We start from the raw sequence: 21,004 nt of genomic DNA, 5'->3' as shown, positions 1-21,004 counted from the left end.
GCCACAGAAGAGTGGCAGAAGACTATCTTGCCCTCTCCTCACTGGCAGGCACAAAGACCATGCCCATGCTTTTCCAGATTCTCCAAAGCAGCCACCATCTCCCCGCCTGTACAGTTCCACATCTCTCAACACTCTTTCCCTTTGCCATGTTTTTCCTAATCTAACTGCAAGGAACTGAATGGAAACAATTTTGTTTCCATACACCAGGAATAAATGAAATGATTCCTCCAGGTGGGCTGGATAGACAAAGCGCGTGAACTCCAGAGACTCACCTGAGGCTCCCTTGGAGCAGAGGCGACAGGGCTAAACCTCCAGACAGGTTGCTGCCTAAGTTGTGATTGGGTAATTAATTCTCAAAACTCCTTTGTTTCCAGCAAAGCATGGGAAAAAAAAAAAAAAAAAACGTTAATCCCTCCCCAGAGTCACACAGTGTGACTGGGCCTAGAGTCACTGAAATGTAACAGGGCAGCAAGCATAGTTATTCTACTAGGAACACAGAAGAAAAATCACCGGGATCCCATACAGTCATGCTGTTGAGAATTTCGGGTTTAAGAGAAGATGACTAGAGAATTATTTCCTAAAACCTAAGCAAGAGGATTAGAGAAGGAACTGAGTCAGGAAGGACTCAGAATGTCCCTTGAGTAGATTTTCCAGGGTTGGATGCCCTGGGAGACCCATTCACGGAAATTCTGTGGATGCCAAGTTAGGTTTCTGATGGTTACCAAGGACATATAAATTATCTGAATAAGTTTTCATCAACCAGAGGAACTAGAATTCAGTTTCCGCAAGGCTGGGACACAAAAAGGCAGAACTAGGAAGTGGGATGAAGACAACTGACTTGGTGCTGTCTGTGTCTCTCTGGAAAAACGAGAAAAATCAAGACTGAACTTAAGATTCCCTCTCTATTTATTTATTTATTTTTGGCTGCGTTGGGTCTTCGCTGCTGCGCGTAGGCTTTCTCTAGTTGCAGTGAGCGGGGGCTACTCTTCGTTGCAGTGTGCGGGCTTCTCATTGCAGTGGCTTCTCTCGTTGCGGAGCACGGGCTCTAGGCGTGCAGGCTTCAGTAGTTGTGGCATGTGGGCTCAGTAGTTGTGGCTCGTGGGGTCTAGAGCGCAGGCTCAGTAATTGTGGTGTACGGGCTTAGTTGCTCCGCGGCATGTGGGATCCCTGACCAGGGCTCGAACCCATGTCGCCTGCATTGGTAGGCGGATTCTTCACCACTGCGCCACCAGGGAAGCCCCAAGATTCCCTCTCGTGAAGCAACATTTGTGTACACAGCCTTCTGCCTGCCTGGGGACGTGGTCTGCCTAAGTTTTGCAAGCCAATCATTAAATGCAGCCATTATTAAAATTTAAACTATATCAATTTACAATTAAGTGAATTCTACTGAGACACAGGAGATAAGTACTCAAAATTCATCCCTTCCTAATTAGTTTCTATAGTTCATGATTGTCTCAGTTCTTGAGGTTATTTACTTCAGCACGGATGGTGTGATACTGCACATTTCTCACGACTCCACGCCAGGACATCACACTGGTAGCCTGAAAGCAGCCATGATCGGAGAATTTTCTTCAGGGAAATAGCACATGATACACATCAGGGCTTCCCAGCCCCCTATACCCTCAACCTCGCTCCCAAAGGCACTGGTAAACATTTACCACCAGAAATGTTCTCCTCTAACACTGACAACGTTTCATGCAGGAGAAATGAAAAAAGGTCAAGGTGTCCCTGAAGCAAAACCTTAGAAGCAGAAACTTCCCTCCCTCCTCACCCAGAGGTGATGAGTGCAGTGATAATTTATTTAGAGATTTGGGAACTTCCCTGGCTTCCCTGTCGAGTCACCCTGCCAAAAGTTGTTTGCAGAGTCTCTCTAAAATCTCTTACTGCACTTTAATGAGCTTTTCTTGCCAGAGCCTCGCTGTTCTCACCCTTCGAAGGAAGGCTAAGTCTGAGCCCAGCTCCCTGGTTGCTAGAATGGGGAAGATGATGTCATTCAACACAACCTGTACAGCTGACTGCCTCTGTCCCTCACCTCCTTGCAGGAAGCTGAGCTGGAGGCTCCTCAGACTGGGAGAGCCCTCCCCAAGTCACCCTATTCAATCCCCTGCCTTAGGGCAAAAGTGTGCCAGGCCCAGCACCCTGCTGAAGCTCTAACTCTCTATTTATGAACAAATCATCCTATAGGTGCTCATAAATGTTTCCAAATAAATGAGGGGATGGATGGTTCCTGCAGTTCTGTTCCCCTCACTGCTTAATCCCCTTACCCGCTGTATCCCCATCCATCCTCAGTAATCCCCACCTCCCCACCCTCACTCCAAGACATTTGTTCCTGGCTCCCTCTGTCCCACCATCATCTCTACTTTCTCTTCCCAAGCTCTATCAAGGCAGAACCAGAGATGCCATCACCCTTTTGCAAATACCCAAGCCAACCAGAAGGGTTTCCTAGTTATGTACAACCAAGCAGGGTTTCAGGGCTTCCTCTGTCAACAGACCAACAGACTCTGAGGTCCATCCATACCCCACACTTCACATGGCCACAGGGTAGAAGCAGAAAGAATTAGGAAGCCCAGCTTCTCCTCAAGAGAAGAAGAGGCAAAAAGAAAAGGAAGTGCCTGGGCTCTCAACAGGCAGGTGGCTGGGCAGAGGCAGGTAGAACAGAGTGACCTTCAAGTATTATGCTCTTCAGAAGACCCTCAACCCCTAGACTAGGCATAGGTCCATTTGTGTGCCTGTTGCAGTCATCCTGTACGGAGTACAACCACTTGGTCCACTAGAGGCAGCTGAATTGGAAATGTGATGCTTAGGGCTCCCTAAGAGTAGAACTTGGACCAAGGGATAAAAACTACGTGGGGTCCAAAATTGGGTTGAATAGGAGAAATATGGATACATCTCTGACCGTCAGAGGCCAAATGGACTGCTTTGGGAGGTGGTGAGTTGCCACTGCAGGTATTCAAGAAGAGATCTTTTGTCAAGAAAATATCTTTTGTCAGGAATGCAGTAGAAGGAATTCAAATGTCAGAGAAAAATCCTGATGTCCTAGAGTCAAACATGCCCGGATCAAAACCTGTTATTACCTTTGTGGCCTTGGTTAAGATAACTAAATCCTCTGAGCCTCAGTTTCTTCATCTATATAATGGATACTGCACCTCATAGGATTAAAGTAAGGATTAAATTAGACAAAATATGGGAAAGCACCTGGCATTCAGAGGGTGCCCAATAAGTGTCAATCCCCCTTCCATTAAAAAAGGGACTAGGTTAGATGAATTTGGTCTTTCTACCCCCAGAGTATGACTCTGGAACCCTTCCTGGTTTTTTGAGAAGGATGGCATACATCTGGGAGAGATAAGGAAGTCAAGATTTGGTAGGTAAGGGGAGAAGGAAGGAGGATGCTGAGAATGGTCAGGGAATATTCAGAGAGGTCATCCCTGCCGTTACCTTGTTTCCTTTCTTTTGATTTCTGGAATAAAAGAGAGAAGTGGGATTCTGGATTTAAAATCAAGCCTGAGGAGTCTCAGTTTCCCCATCTGCATAGGGAAGGGATAGGATTAGACAGCCCCTTCCAGCTCTAACTGTTCCCGATCTAAGGAGGGGGAGGGGGGAAATGGTGCAGAAATGATGCGGGACGACAGGGAGCAACGCCCCTCCCCCCCACCCTTGAGCAGGGCCCACCACCCTGACCCCATGCCCAGCCCTCCGTGGAACCAGTCACCTCAGTCTCGAGTCTTACATTTTCTTTATTGTGCTAACACTGCCGCCTCGGAGCTCAGACCTCACACGCACAATTCAGTCCAGACCCCCACCCACCCGTCCCCCGGGGCTCCCTTGGCTGGGGACACCTGGCCTCCGGCCTCCAGCGCTCTCGGACACTTCCTCCTCCCTCCCTCTGCCCGAGCCTCATGGCCCCGGGGATGCGGAGAGGGCCGAGACGGCCTCTCTTCCCTCCCCCGCCCCCTCCCACTTTAGGGGAGGAGGCGCAGCCGCCCAACTCAGTTCCCGAGGGAAACTCTTCCAGGCCCCCTGCCGCCGGGCGGCCCCGGGCAGGCGAGGTCGGCGCCGGCCCGAGCGCGTCCCCAGCTGCAGGCAGAGAGCCCGCACCCTCCTCCTGGCTGGGCAGGAGGCCGGCGCCGCGCGCTCACACCAGGAGGCTGTCCTTGCACGGCAGCGGCCCCTCGGCGGCGCAGTCGGCTGGCTCTGCACTCTTGACCTTGGCGTAGACCGGGGACTGGTCCGCTTCGCAGTCCAGAGCGGCGGGGGCGGCGCTGGACGGCAGGGCCAAGTCCTCGGGGCCTTCGCAGTGAGGAGACGCGGACTTGAGGCGCAGGGAGCGCCTGATCTTCTGCATCGGGTACCCCAGGAACTGGGTAACGCTGCTGCCGCGCCCCTTGGCCTTGCACCCGGGCGCCACGTCGTCCTCTCTGTGGAAAACAACAGACGCGCGGGTGAGCGGGCTCCTCCGCGGCGCGGCGTGGGTACGCCCTGGGCAGAGCCGGGGGCTCTTGGCAACCTCTCCTCTCCCGCGCCTCCCTCCGCCTCCCCTCGCCTGTCAACCTCAGCCTCGACCTACTCTTTTCTCTGCCTCTTCCTGGGCCAGAGACTCCGCAGCACTCCCGGGGGCACCATCCCCACCCTCCAGACAAGGCTTATCCACACGTGTCCGGACAGCCCACGGTAGGCAGGCAGCCCCATCTAGGCGCCCTCCACTCCCCTTCTGATCTTTTCGCAAGACCACCGGCTCGGATAGAGAGGGCACCTTGGAGATCCAGAAGGAGCTGCTTTCCCTGTCCTTTCCTTAACTAACCTTGACCTTGCCCTCTGTCTCTCTCTCTCTCTCTCTCTCTCTCTTCTCCTCACCTGCCTCTTAATCTTCTCCCTCTTTTCCTCCATACCCAGGGCCTTGCAATCATTAGCACTGCTAGTCTTGTTCTATTTTTATTTCTAGTTTGTTTCTAATATAAGTTATTAGCGCTATTATTTATATTAATTAACTCTTCTTAAGTAAGCATGTCCAAGAGTTCTCACTGGTGCAATACAGGGGAAAAGTGAGAAAATAAGTACAGGCCCTGCCCTGCAGGAGCTTACAGTCTAGACAAGACAGACAGACAGGTGCAAAGACGGGAGGGAGATGGAGGGCAGGGAAGCAGAAGTGAAGACTGGACATGGGAAGGCGGAGAGAGAAAAGCCATACAACGAGTGGCCGGTCAACATGCTGGGGTCCCAGCACTCCATGGTGATGGCAGGCAGGGATGGGGTGGGGGTCCCAGCCAGCCGGTGGCAGGCAGGGGTGAGAAGGGGCAGGGCGCCAGCCCCCTGCCGCACAGCAGCATACATCAGATTTTACCTGATATCATTAGGCAAGTCGCAGCAGGCGTTTCTGCGGACCTTGCCACTGTAGCAGGAGGCACCGCGGGGCCCCCTGCAGCAGCCCCAGACGAGCCCCCAGATGCCCAACGTCAGACAGCCCAGCAGGAGTAAAGAGCCCACCACTGCACCAATGATTATTCCTATGCGCCAGCGTGCTGGGGAGAGAAATAAAGATTAGTCAGGCTTTCTGCAGCCTGGCAGATGGCTGGCTAACCAGGAGTTGCAGGGGCAGGGTGTCTCTGGGAAAGAGGATGGGGGACCCAGGGGATCTCAGGGCCCCTGGACACACAGGGAGGAATATATGGGGAGATGCAAGTTAACCCCTCATGTTTGCATGTTTCTCCCAGGGCTTCCCAGCTGCCCCTGGCAGAGCTATGCGCTGATGGCAGTGGGAAGGCAGAGCCAGCTGAGGCTCCAAAATACAGCACAAGTTCCTCCAGTCCAACCCTCCCAGCCACGGGGCCTCCAGGGCCACTGCCCCTGCACCCACCTGAGACCTTCATCTCCACCACACATACGCTGTAGCCTACATTGTTGGCCACTGTGCACTGATACAGCCCATCATCCATGTAGGAGATGCGCGTCAACACCAGCTCACCATCGTTCAGGTCTGAAATTGAAGGAGCATCAGAGGGCTGTGGTGAGGCCGAGGGGCCTGGTATCTGAGAGCTTCACCCCAGCCTAGACCACTGCAGGGTGGGGCATGGAAGGAGGGAAGGGTGTATGCACACACACGGGTCCACCCCACCCTCCAGGTGAGTCACCTTCCCCCTGCTGAAACAGAGAGGCAAGGAAGGGGCCCTTTTCCAGCAACAGGAGAGAAACTGTGAATTCACTCGGTGACCTTAGGGGAATATGTCCCCTCCCTGAGCCTTGGTCTCCTCATTTGTACAGCGAGGGCAGGGTTACACCAGAGGAAGTCTAAGGTCTCTTCCAGCTCTGATAGTCTTTGATTGTGAGTACTAGGCAGCTTCTGCCTGTGCCAGAAGCTTTATACACCTCATCCATTTAATCCTTACACGCCCCTGGAAGATAGACATTATCACTCCCTTTTCATATACTGTAGAATGAAACAGAGAGGTTAAGCCACTTGCCTGAGTCTTGTAGCCAGTCGTGGTCCAGCCAGGATTCAAGCCCAGCTCTATCCCAGACCATGCTCTTTCCAAATTAACCATACTGCTTTCAACTGACTCTCCCCTTTTGCCTCCTCTTCCCTCAATAGCAGCTTCTGGAACAGGCTCAGAGGAGGGGTCTCCCACAGGGGTTTTATGTTTGACTTGGTGCCACTGATGAACCAGGAAAGCCCCAGCGGGACCCAGCGTCCCAATCTTCCCCTCTCCCCGGGTCCCCTCACCTTGACTTGTGGAGCTGTAGAAGGACTCGTCATAGGAGGCCACAGAATGGAAGCTGCCCTGGGACTGGTAAGAGCTGGCACGGTAGGGGCTGGTGTGCCCACTGATCTTGTTCCACTTGTAGGTGAGAGGCAGGCTGCCCCCACTGACAGAGCACTTCAGTATCACATTGTTGCCGAATGACATGCGGCCCTCAGACCAGCACTTGGGCACCACAGGCCGTGCTGCAGGGAAGGGGGGCAGTTGTGAGCCAGGGTCCAGCCAAGAGGCAGAGCCAGGCTCAGGGTGGCCAAGCCGCCCTTGGCTCTGAAGTCTGGGGAAGAGGAGCTCAGAGGAGTCTGGTCATACCTTGGACAGTGATGATGACCGTCCGGGTGGCCACGGTGGTCTTCTTCACCCGGCACTCATAGGTAGCTGTGTCGGATACCTTCAGGTTCGAGAGGTTGATGGAGGCATCGTACTGGCTGGGATCTGGGGCTGTAAAGCTGACCCTCTGCTGCAGACTGGGGAGGCCGCCATGGTTGACCCTCTTGTTCTGGTAACTAAGGAACTGTGAAGAGAAGAAAACAGAGATGGTGAGACAGGCAGAGCCAAGGAAGGCCTTGTGGATTGGCTGTCTTGGGCAATTCACTGAACTTTTCTGAGACTCAGCTTTCTCAGCTGAAAAATGGGAACCATGATGCCTGATCCACTGACTTTTAACAGAATGTGTGAGATCAGATGAGATCAAGCACTATCTGCCTAACGTCTACCTTCCAGCGGCATGTGAGGATTAAATGGGATGAGGTGTATAAAGCTGCTGGCACACAGAGAAGCTGGCTGGTACTCAAAATCAAAGACGATCAGAGCTGGAAGTATATTGTCTGGGCCAGGACAGTGCCTCGTCTTCCCTTTGGAGTGGGGTGGGAGGAAGCTGACTGACTGGCTGACTTGATTGGTGATTGCAGAGCTCCTCCCTGTTCCCTCATTCTCTGAGAAGTCTTGGGGGAAGTTCAAGGCCTTGGTTTTCTTATCTGCCCTGCTTTTCCCCTCAGGGTGCTGGCTGCCCAACAGGTAGATACCATGAAGTGTAGAGTAAGGGGAATCCTGTGCCCAGCACCTACCACATTCTCCTGACGTGAGGGTTCTGCGTTGACCTGCATCCACTCGATGCCCAGCCCATTAGGACCATAGTCCTCAGGGTCCAGGGTGTAGGGGCAGCCCAGTTTCACACTGTCACCTTCTGCCACCTGCAGGGTTTCCTTGTCATCCCCATTGATCTGCACAGCGGACAGCAGTGCTAGGACACAGGCAGGGCAGACGGGGTAAGGGGAGCAGGACCAGGGCTTGGGTGGTCAGCTTCAGCCCCCCTCCCTCCACCATTCCTGTCAGTGGCAACCCAGGGCTCAGTGGGGGTTCCACAAGGAGGAGGGGCTGCTCTGAGCGTGTGCATAGGTGTGTGCGTGAATTGATAGACGCATGTCTATGCAGACTTGTGTAAGCATGTCTGTATTCTATGATTGTGTAGGGTTGCATCTATACAGTTTGTATATATATATATAGCTGTTAAGAATGCTTGTATGGGGGACTTCCCTGGTGGTCCAGTGGTTAAGACTTCGCCTTTCAATGCATGGAGTGCGGGTTTGATCCCTGGTCGGGGAGCTGAGATCCCACATGCCTCGCGGCCAAGGAACCAAAACATAAAACAGAGTGATATTGTAACAAATTCAATAAAGACTTTAAAAACAGTCCACATCAAAAGAATCTTAAAAAAAAAAAAGAATGCTTGTATGTTTGCATGATTGCGTATCCATGTATGGGTGTATACACATATGTACATTGTATGTTTACGAGTGTTTGTGGCCGCTTATGTGTACTGTAGGGAGATTCATGCACATGACCAGGTAGAGTGTCTGCTTATATATTTACATGACAGCGCATGTGTGTGCATGTGTGTGTGTGTGTGTGTGTGTGTGTGTGTGTGTGTACAGGCACATGGAGCACATAGAGTTGTTAAATGCTCTGATGGAAGAGACTCGTTGGTTAAAAGCCACCTCTGGGGCTTCCCTGGTGGCGCAGTGGTTGGGAGTCCGCCTGCCAATGCAGGGGACACGGGTTCGAGCCCTGGTCTGGGAGGATCCCACATGCCGCGGAGCAACTAAGCCCGTGCGCCACAACTGCTGAGCTTGCATTCTGGAGCTCGTGAGCCACAACTACTGAGCCCGTGTGCCACAACTACTGAAGCCCGCATGCCTAGAGCTCGTGCTCTGCAGCAGGAGAGGCCACTGCAATGAGAAGCCCGCACACCACAACGAAGAGTAGCCCCTGCTCACCACAACTAGAGAAAGCCCACAAGCAGCAACAAAGACCCAACACAGCCAAAAATAAATAAATAAATTTATTTTAAAAAAAAAGCCACCTCTGACTGGACCAAGTGAGGTGGTCGTGTCTAGAGGCAGGAGGATGGACACCATGGCCCCTGGAGTCCCTTTCCAGCCCAAGGAGCAGAAGAATGCGTATGTCTCTGTGTGTCTGTGTATGACAGTGCGTGTCTGCGGCTGTGTGCCCGTGTGACAGTGAATGCCTGGTTGTGTAAGTGCTCTGAGTGATAGTGCGTGCCTGCGCGTGACTGTGACCGCGAGCCTAGCTGGGTCTGTGTGTGACAGTGAACGATGGTGCGGGGACCATGGCCACACGCATCTGTAGGACAGGTGAGCCTCGTGTGAAGGCGTGTGGCATTGTGCGCTTTGCGTCCTTCCCCTTGTGTGACCGTGTGGCCACCTCCATGTGCTCGCTCCAGTTGGGGCCTCTCCCACTACTGCCAGCCTCAGCCCCACTGAGTCAGCCTGGGATGAGGAGCCAGGATCTGGAAGCTCAGAACTGATCTCTCCCTCCCTACCCTGAAGCCCCAGGCAAGTGCTAGCCCCAACCGGTTGGACCTAGAGAGGAATATGAAGGTGGAGGTGTGCCCAGGGCCCCAACCCTGGCTGGGCTGGCAGCATGCCACCTCCCAGCCTCCTGCAATCCTCCCTCTGCCGGCCCCTCACCCAGCCTGACTCAGTCTCCTCCTGTGAGAGTCAGCACGTCCTTTGGAGCCCTAGCCCTTGGTCTCAGCAACTCATCCTGCTCTGCCCTTCTCTGGCTCTCTCCTGGGACCACCTTCACACTTAGAGAGCATCTCACACACACAACTGCACACTGTCACAGCCAAAGAGATCAACACATAGACACACTCTTATAAGCCTTCAAAATGCAGATACCTACCTAGGCAGTCCCACCTTCTCACACACACACACTGTCGGATCCATACAGACACACATCTACACACAAACACAAGTGCGTATTAATCCAGAAGACACACCCGCTGTGCACACTTAGAGCCCCGCATGTGTATTCATGCAAGACCAAACATACCTGCAGAAGCTTAGTCCGGTTCTAGAGAGCCAGCAGGCACCCTTTCAACACCCCTAACAACTCAGGCATCACTGAACCTGCCCCTCGGAATCCTGGCTGGGCCGTCAGCCATGTCCTAACCCCTTAGGCTCCAGGGTAACCCAGAGCAGGCAGGTTAGCTGCTGGGGCTCTAACGGGACCTGGTGATGCCTCCTAAAGCGCCAGGCCAAGCTAACACCAGCCCACTCCTGAGATAAGGATCCTGATGCCATCTGCCAGGTCCTGGGCTGTCACAAGGCAAACCAGGAATGAGCCAGAACTCAGCAGAGAGCAGAGGCCCCACCCTGGGGAAGGACTGCCGAAAGCAACCCACAACAAGAGAATGGTCTCCATGCCCTGGGAGCCAGCCGGACAGGAGGGTAAGCATTCCGGGAAGGGGGCTTGAGAAGGAAGGACAAGCTGGAAGAGAGTGCCTCCACCCTGCACTAGGCAGAGTGTCTGCCCTTGTCCCAGGCCAGGGAGCCTCACCCTAGCCTTTCCGTCTCCCTAAAAGCTTTCTCAACCTCCTGCCAAGGGTTCCAGCTTTTCTGCACCCCTCGCTCTCCTGGGGAAGTCGTCCCTGGTGTCTCACCTTCATTCCTCTTGCTGTGGCACTGAGGAAGTACTTCCAGCGAATGTGAGAGAAGAGAGAGGCTGGAGGGAGGGAAGAAGACCAGAGTGGGAGAGAGAGGTGGGCGCAGAGACTTGGAGGGAGGGAAGGAAATCACAACAGGCTCTCCAGGGAAGAGGGCAGACACCTCAATAGTCATGTCTACTCTAAGCTTGTAAGTCCTTTGTGAATTTTTCAGCTTCTTCCAGAGCTCCTAACCCTCCCTCTGCAGATGAGGGAGGGGAAGAGAAGGGAGGGCAAGAAAAGGGAGGGGAGAAAAGGTGGCTCCCACAGAGGGTATTGGTGCATTATGACATTAAGACACTATACACAGAGATGTCCCACAGCACAGCCCCTGAGTGAGCTCTGCCCGGCCAGCTCTTGCCAGACAGAGAGGGTGTTGCAGGCATCCTGCTAGAAATGCAGTCATTCACACATAGTCACACTCTCACACCAAGGCTGAAAATGCACCCCCCCCTTCCTGAGCTCCTCCCCCAGGCCCCCTTAGCCTGAACCCAGACCCCCAGGAGGGTCTCAGAGCCATTTCCAGCAATGCCCACACAGATGGGCCCTTGCTGGGACTTGCCCCATCCCAGGCAGGCAGCCGTGATGTCCAATCCTGAGCCCTGCCCTGCAGACTGCCCCAGGGAGCGGGCTCTGGGAGTTACCCTCCCCACCCTCCCAGGCTTATCCTAGACGGGGTGGGTGCTACCCTGGAACACTCACAGCACAGGGGACCTGAGCAGAGGTCTCAGGCCCCGGCTCTCCCTGGCCCACTCACACTCCACCAGCCTGAGGCTCTGCCCTCTCGAGGCAAGCAGGGTTGGGGGAGAGGCCCTCCTGCTGGAAGCACAGAGACCAATGGAAAGGGGATCTTTCCCAGGCTCTTCCTCAGCCCCCAACCAGCTTTGCTGCTCACCTGCCCCTCCTACCCCACCCCCAGATCCCCCAGTAACTCAGGGCGAGCCCTATGCTCCCATGCACAACATGTGCATACATGTATGAGCCCCACACGTTCACAGACACGATGAAGAACCATCCAAGAACACATGCCCCAAACCTTCAGGTGCAGGGTTCTCCTGGGGAGAGTCCCCCTTGGCAACATCCAAACCCCGGTAGCAGCAGGGCGAGGGTGAGCGGCATCCTGCCAGGGCATCTCAGCCCACCTTCCAGGTTCCTCTGTGAGCCCCTCGCTGCCCTTTTCCTGCCCATCCGGCGTCGTGCAGGCACCCCTGCCCCTCCCCAGCCCCATACCTGGGCTCAGGCACACTAGCAGAAGGCGGAATGCTCCTCGGACTCTCATGTCTCTAGGCTCGGTGTTTCCTCCGCCTGGGCTGGGGCCCAGGGGCTATGGGGCCGGCGGTGTTGGGTACGTAGGGACCAGTAGATGGAGGGGGAGCTGAGGGCCCAGACGCTGCCCGGAGTGGCAGGAAGGTGCAGTGAGGGCCCGGCTGGGGAGCAGCCAGAGTTATTACTATGAGAGGGAGGGGTCCTGGTCCCCACCTTGGGGAGGAGTCCCAGGAGCCCTAATTAGCAGGGTGACAGAGTGGCTTACCCGGGAATTACCCAGCCCTTCCCCAAGCTCTTCCCTATGCTGAGAGTGGTGCAGGACGGCCAACGGGACATGTAATTAGACACCTGTTAAACTTCCACTTCCTCCCGGCCCCAGCCTCGGGGTGACGACAGTTGCCCAATTTTACAGTGTCCACGGAGCTCCCCTCACCACACATTTACTGCCTCCTTCCCCAGGGGAAAGGGAGAAGAAGAAGGAGAAGCCAGGCTGGGGATGGAAGGGTGGTCAGGCCTTGAAGGGCTCACACTGACCCCAGGGCACTGGTGTCTGACAAGCCCGCCCAGCGCAGGCTCCAGCATTCCAAATTGCGGTCCCCTCCTCCTATCCCTGACCCTCCAGACGCCCTCCCACCCAGGTCAAAGTCTGTGGGAAAGGGCACCAGGGAAGGGGTCACTGGGGCTGGAGGGGAGGTCCTGGCAGATGAAAGGGCCCCAGGACTTCAAAGGGAGCCAGGCCTCCTGAGCTGAAAGAAGGAGGGAAGGGGTGTGTAGGGGAACAGGGTCTTCCCCTGGCTGCCCCCTCTGGAGCTGTACCCCCCACCCATACCTGACGTGAGGTCACCCTCAGGTGCAGGGGATCCCTGGGAGCTGGGGGTGTTACAGGGGATCCAGACCCCCACCTCCCACACAGATCTACAACCAGTTCAGTGAGGCCTGAGAGGAGAGGGACCAGGGTGCGTGGAGTGGGCGAGGTGAGTGGGCAGGTGGTTGAGGGGCTGCTAGGGAGAATAGCGCCAGGAGGGCCAGGAAAGGGTGTGCCTGAGTGCCTGTATACCCCCTCACCAGGATGTGTCCGTGCATCTTTGTTGAAGAGCGCCAAGCCCCTCTACGTGCCCCTCTTTTAGGGATCGCTTGGTGCCCTGGCTTCTATGCACAGGAAGGGAAACCAAGGACCTCATAACCTGGACAGGCATCAGGTGACTAAGCCATCACAGTTCTGGGCAGGTTGGAGCTGGGGTGGGGATGTCCTGCTGGGCAGAGGGAGAAGATGGAGGGCCAGCCCTTGCTTATTGGTCCAGGGGGTCCCAGAACAGGCCTTGAGTCTCCCCTGGATTCCAGGACTGCCCCATCAACAATAGTAAGGGTCTGGTCATGAGTTGCCTTGTTCAACAGCTTAGCCCTCTCAAAGGAATCAAGGGCCTGCCCCCGTCGCTGACAGATGCGCAAGAAGGGTGGGGGCGAAGAGTTTTGGAGAGAGTTATGGGGCTCAGGATGCTGCCAGGGCCCACCCCCTGGGAAAAAATAAGACAGAACAATAAGGAAGCACAAGGACTCCGTGCATCTCTGCATTGCAGCCCCCCAGCTGCACTCCCAACGATAACAGGGCGCTCTGGGACCCACAAAATGTACACAATGAATAGCCTTATTTCCTTATTTATTTTGAGGATTATGGGGTTGTCCTGCGCACTCTGGAGAGCAGGGATCATTATCCCCACTTCACAGATGGGGAAACAGAAGCCTGGAGAAACGTGAGGATTCAGCACAGATGATGCTGCTGGGGCCTGCGTGGGGGGTATGCAGGCGTCCCGACTCTCAATCCAGAGTGGACCAAGAAAAGGGCATGGTGACCCTATGGGTTACCAGACCCACCCATGGGGAAAGTCAGTGATGGGTGGAGGGGTGAACAGGTGGGACCAGGAAGAGGGAGTCTGAAAAGAGAGGAGTAAGTTCGTGGTTCCATTAGACTGAAGTATAAGGCTGGAGTTTAACTGGGTTCTGGATTTTAGCTGATGTTAGAGTTGGAGTGAAGGCTGGAGCTGGGATTAAGGTTGGGGTTAGTTAGGTGGAATGATGAATGAGGTTGAGGTCAGATTTGAAGTTGGGATGAGAGTTAACACTGAGATTAAGCCTAGAACAACAGCTAGAACTGAGGCTAGGGTTTATGGCTGGGATTCATGTTACAATAAGGAATAGTGTTTTAGCTTCATTTAGAGCTTTGCCTGGGAATACAGTTAGAGCTAAACTGAAGGCTGCGGAGATTGATTTAGGATTGGATTTATAACTGTGTTAGACTTCAGTTTGGGATTTGAGTTAGAATAGGCTGTGGTTAGGGTTAGAACTTGGGTTAAAGTTATATGGACAGAGGATTCATGGGGATCAAAAATTAGGTTTTATTTATGATACAGAAAGACCTTAGCCTCCATTCACTAAATCTAAGTTTGGTTAGAATTTTCATCCCTTTGCTCTGGGAGAGTACCAATGGCACATGTTGATTGGGGTCCCAAGATTTTGGCAAGAGTTCCAGATACACATGAGCCCATCTCAGGGGTATAAAGCAACTGAATTCCACAACAAATGTAACCTCTGAAATTCTGCTCCACGACCTAAGCTCACCACCTGGTCAAGCTCCCAGAAGGGCATTTGGGGAGGGGATGCAGGAACGTACAGCAATGAGTGGGGCTCTGACACCAAATTGAACTGGAAGATGGGGTCCATCAGAGGCAGTTTTACTAGGGAGGAGGGGAGTTCTGGTTTTGGAGTCTAGGAGACGGGAGTTGGGGAAGACTGAGGGCCTAGATGCTCTCGGAAGAACAGCCACTTTTGAGAGCTCCATACAGGGGCCCCTCAAAGCCTCAAAAGGCAGGGCACATTGTTGCTCTCCTTTGACCCACCTAGGTCTAATTGCCACCTCCTTGCAATCTGGGGCCCATTAAAGAAACTGTCAGCATTCCTGCCCTGTGCCCTGAGCCCTGCAAGGGTTTTGAGGGGGCAGTGTTGGAGTGAGGGCACTGGGGCATCAGCTCAGTTTTCATAGCACAAGTCCAGCCCATGGCCCCTCCCCTGGGACCAGCCTGCAGCTCACATTTCTCTGTGGGCTTCATCCTCAGCGGAGGAAGAGGGCCCATTCCTGGGAGGCCACCTCCCCCAACTCCTCCCTCTCTTCTTCCCCACCAGTCTCAGCCCCAAACATCCCATTGCCCCATCCACTTCCTTTTCAGGTCCCATAAAGGTCTGGACAGATCTCGGAGACTACTGCGATTCCCTCTGTGCCCCCAGGGAGAAAGAGATTGGGAGAGGCAGTGGTTAGAAAAGGAGCAGAGAAACACATGTGCCATCCAAATGGCTCAACCAGAGACTGAGAGAGAGACAGGAGGCAGAGGGCCCAGGCTACAGTCAGGGTCCCAGCACACCAATTTCCAGAAGGGCCCCTTGCTTTTCCCTGAGTAATCCATAGCTCCCCGGGGGCAGAATGGCCTCTCTTTTCTGCATACCCCACCCCCAGATTGGGTTGTATTTGTTCCTGTTCTAAGGCAGAAGGAGAAACACAAAGACAGAAGCTTGGAAAGGAGTGAACAGAGGTACAGAAGCAGAGGGAAGAGGTGAGACAAGGACCCAGAGAAGCCCAGAGATTGCTTCTGAGAGGAGGTACAGCCCAACCCCAGAACATCGTGGGGAGGGACAGGCCAAGGATGTGGCCCATCTACTCTTCCTCCAAAGTGCCCTTCACAGCAACTCTGCACAACGCCTGTAGGCTCTCCCCTCACCTGCCTGGACCTACCCCCAACCCCTCTCCCCAGGCCTCCCAGGCTCAGGTTCAAGCTCCCCATTTCCCCTCCAGGGCCGCGGGTCTGCAGCTTGACCCTTTCTAAGCCCTCACACACACAGTCAACAGGCTCCTGAGCCCCTCTCCCAAGTCCCCCTGTAGACCCAGACTCACCCCTGCAACATCCATGGAGTGAGAAGCAGCCCTTGGAGTGGCCATGTAGAGAAAACCTCAGAGGAAATGGTCTGGGAGCAGGAGGGCCATGGGATAGACAATGCCATGCTTAGAGAGGACGGACAGAGGCACAGGGCACACACAGTCACAGAGAAGTCAGGGAGCCCCAGCAGCTGCTGCCCTTCCACCAGCTCTCAGTGAAGGTTTGGGGTTGGAGGACCCCCAGGTGAGGCCCTGGCTTGGACGACAAGAGTGGTGGAGCTTAGAGGTGGTACAGGTGGTGTGATGGGAGCAATTACGTTGAGACGAGGAAGGGTTACAGTTAGTTGTAGAGAGAAAGACAAGATCCACGTGTGGGGTTCAGTTTCAGGAATGGGATTGGGGTTTAAGGACTGAGGCCCAGATCAAGGCTAGTGGACAAGAGCTTCTGACACGTGAGACACAGGGATTCCCTGGGTCTTGGCTCAGGCTTCCCAAGCCTCAGTGATCCCTGCTGGTCCACTTCAGAAGAAGGGGGATCCTAGGAGGGAGCCTGGATATGCCCAGCTCTCTCCCAGCGGGTGATGATATCCTGGAGCTGACCCAGACTCATAGGAGCAAACAGCCCTGAAATGGTCCCCATCCCTAAAAGGAGTGGCCTAACCTACTTTATCAGCAAAGCATCTTAGCAAAGGGCGGCTGATTAAATGCTATAAACTGAACTGTTATCAAGGGAACAGTGGAGGAAAGAAGAATTTGCTTTTAAAGAGTATGTGAATCCCTGATGACAAACCTGAAGAAGAATTAAGAGACCCTGAAGATAAAAGATATTGCACCTGGCTGAGATCAACCATATCCTTCATTCATTCAACAAACCAGCGGGGCCTTGTGCTAGGCCCTGGGGAAGCAGTGATTAACAAAACTCTATCTTCTAGAGCGCCCAGTCTGGAGGGGGAGACAGACAAGGGAAGGGGCACCAACCCCTCATCACAGGCTGCTGAGCTATGGTGATATCTGGCAAGACCCCCTGGCCTGGTGGAAATGACCTTTAAATGGCGATCTGAAGGATAACTAAGGATGTGTCGAGGAGGATTGAGAGTGGAGAGAGGTGGCCGGAAGAGTATCTCAGTCCTTGAAAAATAAACCAGGGCCCTGCCAGACATGGCAGAGAAGAGAGTGAAGTCAGGATAGATAGCTGATGGGTATTTTTGGACTGAGGAGGGAAGATCCTTGAGAACTGAACCTCTAGGACCTCCTGAGTGCTCAATGGGGTCAGAGCCAGACCCTCAGGATAGCCTAGGCAACTAAGATTGATCATCCTGAACCGTGTGTGTTTGGGTGTGGAGAGAAGGACCTTGTGATGGATTAATCCACGTGTCCAATGGGACTTTGACCTTTGAATTTATAGAAATAAAATTTGCCTTGGATTCTGCCATCTGGATCCCCCAACACATATCCACAGAAGGGAGCTGTGGTCCCCCTTGGCCCCTGGGGCAGCCCCAGGCCTGCCTGGCCTTCTTGGAAGTTGCCAGGGAAGGTGTGTGGAGCTGGCAGGTAGCAGAGCAAAGCTGGGTGTGTGTCTGCTTCAAAGCCTTCCCCACTAAGTCCTTCCAACCAGCCCTCACTCTGCTCTTCCAGTTTGTTTCTTGTTTCCTGGACACTGGGAGAGGGGAAGGTGGTACCAGAGGGGGCGGGGCTCAGAGGCAACACAGCTTAGCCAAGGCTGCCTGAGACAGTGGGAGTGTTAACTGTCACAGGAGAGCAACATGCCCAGTCCAAGGGATAAAGTGGAAGGTTCCTCAATTTCTCCCACTTCCTCCCTCCAGCACACCCCTCTCTCCCCCCACCAAATGCTCAGAAGAGCATCATGTTCCAGAACTTCGGACACTTCCCCACATGGGGTCGGGCCACACAGCAGCTGGGGTAGGAGATACCTGAACAAGTGTCATGAAGAAAACTTATGTGATCCCAAAGGGCAGAACTAGGGCCCCACAGCGGATGCTCAGGAAGACACGTATTGACTCAACATTAAGAAATGTCTGAGCATCAGGGCTGATCTGAGACAATTTGGGTTTGGCCTTATGAGGTAATGAGCACCCCATCACTTAGGGTGTGCAAACTCAGACTGTCCAACCATTGGATTTGTTTACAAAGGAGATTCAAGGACCAGAGAGTCTTGGAGGTCCTTTCCAGCCTCGACATTCTAAAATTTGGTGCTCACCCCCACTAGCCTGGGGACAAACAGTCTTTCCCCAGGAGCCATGCAAAAATGTGCATGAGCTCTGGGCAGTTTCTCTGACTCCCCACTCCCACCCACCCCCTTGACTCCTCTTTCCAGGAGTCTCCTGAGAAAGTCACCCAAAATCTCAACCCTATTCCTGTCCCAGCCTCAAAGTCATCAAAGGGCAGGGAGGTGATGACTACCCCGCTCCCAAGAGGACATGGAAAATGCAGGAAGAAACGCAGAGCTGGGAGGCTGGGAGCTTTGGGAGCTAAGGCAGAGGGAAAGTCTAAGCTATTTAAAGCCAATCAAATCAAAAATAACTTAGCCCTTTCTGGGACTCTAGATTTCTGTGATGTTGGACATGAGCTTCTTCCAGGTAACCTTGGTGTGATTTGCCAGGATATCTCTCAGAGTGTGGGAGGGGGAGGGAAAGGGGGGCAGGTCACCTTGGCGGCAGCCTAGAATTGGGGAGAGACCTCTGGTCTGGAGTGGCCCATCCCCTCCCCAACAGTCCTCTCCGAGGCCCCAAGCTCCCCAGAAGCAGCAGTGGGGTCGGATGAGTGAGAAAACAGAGTGAGGCGCTCCATGGCCTCAACACCCAGACTTCTTGTCTGAGACTAAAGTGTCTCCCCTCCACTGTCACCTCAACAGCTGCCACTCCCTCACCCCAAAAGCCCTGATTGGCTTTGAAATCTCCTGAGCCCCTTTCATTCGAGCTTAATCAGAGTGATTTTACTGAAACCAGTTAATGCCCAGCGGGGGGCCCGAGTCATTGACAGGGATGCTGAGGCTTTCAGGGGTATTGGAGGACATCCCAGGACTCCACTGAGTCAGGGACAGCCTGGCCGGGCCACCAGGGTGGGCTGCTGAGTCACGCCCAACTGGTGCTGCTCCTGCAGCAGGTGCAAATGTTCTGAGACCGCCTCCAAGCCCCAGTGCAGCATGACTCAGGCAACACGCACACATGGGCAGGGAGAGCATGGAGCCCAGCCAGGAGCTGGGGCATACGTTCCCAGGAGGCAGCTGCCTGCAGACCTGACTCAGTGCTCCAAGGTGGCACCCAGCCACTGGATATTCCAGGCAGCACCAGCCCAGTCTGATGCTGAAAAGACCGGTAGACCCAAGGAACTGAGAAGGAAGCTGGGAAGTCAATCAGGTACACATACCACAAAGTTAGTAGCTTGGGCACTTTTTTTTTTTTTTTTTTTTTTGCAAGCTTCTAATATCTTTACATCAACAAAGACAATCCACCAAACAGCACTTCTTACTCATCTCCAGATTTCCCCAGCGCTGCTCTACAGCTTGGAATCTCACAGCTTCCTAGATACCCTGAAGATGATTCAGCAGCTTGGAGGGGTGCACAGAGTTTATTTCTACCCTTGAGCCCTAGGAGGGAAAGTTGAAGCCATCCCTAGGAGAAAACACTGCCCACCCAAAAGTCCAACCTCTAGCAACAAGTCTGAGGCTGGTTGTTCCCGAGCAGGGCAGGTGGGGGCAGTTGGGGGGAGGTCCACTTCTTGGCCTGTACTCCAAGGGAGTTTGTTCCTCTCAGCCCTGAGATGGATGACATCAGTAGGGAGCTGGGCAAACTCCAGGCACCTGAGGTCCTTTCTGGCTTTCCTGGGAAGAGGGTCCCCTGAAACAAGTAAAGTCTCACTCCTCGGTCCCTGCAGGTATTCTTAATCATGCAATAGGAATGCTTAGAGAGAACCTGAGCAAGTATGCCAGCTGCCTCAGTGGCATTGCCATGTCTTCTCTCCCATCCCAGGCTGGGTACCACATCTTCCCAAGACCCCTAGGGAGGAAGGGATTAACCTCTTTAGGTAGGAGGTATGCACTTAGGGGTATGGAGCAGGGAAGGTGAGAAAGCCTCTTCCCCTAGCAGCTGGTGGGGCTGCCCCCCTGGTCTGGGGGAAAAGGGGGCCGCAGTCTTCTCTGGTGGGGAAGGTGAGGAAGGTGCCTGGGGAAGCTGCAGTTGTCCTGAGGCAGAGGAAGCACAGGAAGCAGCTTGCCCACTCTCCCTGGGCCCTGTGAAAAGAGGATTCTTGCCAGAGGTCCTTGTAACCTGGCATTGTAAACATTGGGGACGCACCCAGCAGCTATCCTCTGCCTCCTCTTAGTGCAGGACCCACCGAAGGAGACAAGACTTGGCTCTGGATTTGAGAAATGGAACCGAGGGAGAAGGAGTCTGCCATAGTGATGGGAGCCGGATGGAGGCCCTTTCCCTTCAAAGGCATACAAAAATGGGGGAAATGGCTCCATCCCTGAAAGCTAGCACACAGCCCAAAATGGGAGCCTGATCGTCCAGGTCCTTCCAAATAGGGTGAGACTCTTCTAAAGCTACAAGAAATTTTGTGGGAAGCAGCACGGGGGCAGTGGGAAGCTAGAGCAGACTGACTGACACAGATGAGAAGCTACTGTGGAGATGGAAACAGGTCTGCTGATTCACTGAGAACTGACTTCACTAGCATGTACCTAGCACATGGTAGGCACTCAGAGGTACTTGGATGAGTGAATGAATGAATGAAGAATATTTGGGGGAAAAGCGAGGCAAGCTAACACAGATCTTTATCTTTGGGGATAAAGCTTTGCGGAGCCTCACTTGTTGGAGAGAGGTCGACTAAGGAGAGCCGGCCACCTGAGTGGGGTGGGGGGCTGTGTTTGGGTGAGGGGACCAGGCTGGCAGGGTGAGACGCTGGGCCCTGGTCATGCCCCGATGGAGGATGGAGCCTATGTCGTGACACTGCCTGGCATTTAAAGGGCTCTGGCATGAGAGGGCTGAGACAGGAGTGTGAGCCACAGGTTCAAACATCACCCTCTCCACATTCATGATCTGA

General features: G+C 54.0%; 1 protein-coding gene across 1 annotated transcript; it reads right to left on the bottom strand.

Annotated features, from left to right (window-relative positions):
* Nucleotides 1-4,132: 4,132 nt before the first annotated feature.
* On the bottom strand, nt 4,133-12,037 carry VSIG8 (V-set and immunoglobulin domain containing 8). The gene is made up of 7 exons (XM_061185848.1): nt 11,989-12,037; nt 7,817-7,992; nt 7,062-7,263; nt 6,716-6,937; nt 5,852-5,971; nt 5,339-5,516; nt 4,133-4,415 (listed from the first exon to the last, which is right to left on the bottom strand). The coding sequence occupies exons 1-7, from the start codon at nt 12,035-12,037 to the stop codon at nt 4,133-4,135; spliced, it is 1,230 nt and encodes a 409-aa protein (XP_061041831.1).
* Nucleotides 12,038-21,004: the final 8,967 nt, after the last annotated feature.

The sequence above is a fragment of the Eubalaena glacialis genome, chromosome 3 (assembly GCF_028564815.1).
Source record: "Eubalaena glacialis isolate mEubGla1 chromosome 3, mEubGla1.1.hap2.+ XY, whole genome shotgun sequence".
NCBI lineage: Eukaryota > Metazoa > Chordata > Mammalia > Artiodactyla > Balaenidae > Eubalaena > Eubalaena glacialis.
Note: the sequence above shows the minus strand (reverse complement) of the source record. Positions and strands in the feature narration are given on the sequence as shown.

Coding starts and splice junctions, on each gene's coding strand:
- VSIG8 (XM_061185848.1), bottom strand. CDS start 12,037: ATGAGAGTCCGAGGAGCATTCCGCCTTCTGCTAGTGTGCCTGAGCCCA. Junction 5,972..6,715: donor CTACAGCTCCACAAGTCAAG/GTGAGGGGACCC, acceptor CTTCAATTTCAG/ACCTGAACGATGGTGAGCTG. Junction 4,416..5,338: donor GACTTGCCTAATGATATCAG/GTAAAATCTGAT, acceptor TGTTTTCCACAG/AGAGGACGACGTGGCGCCCG.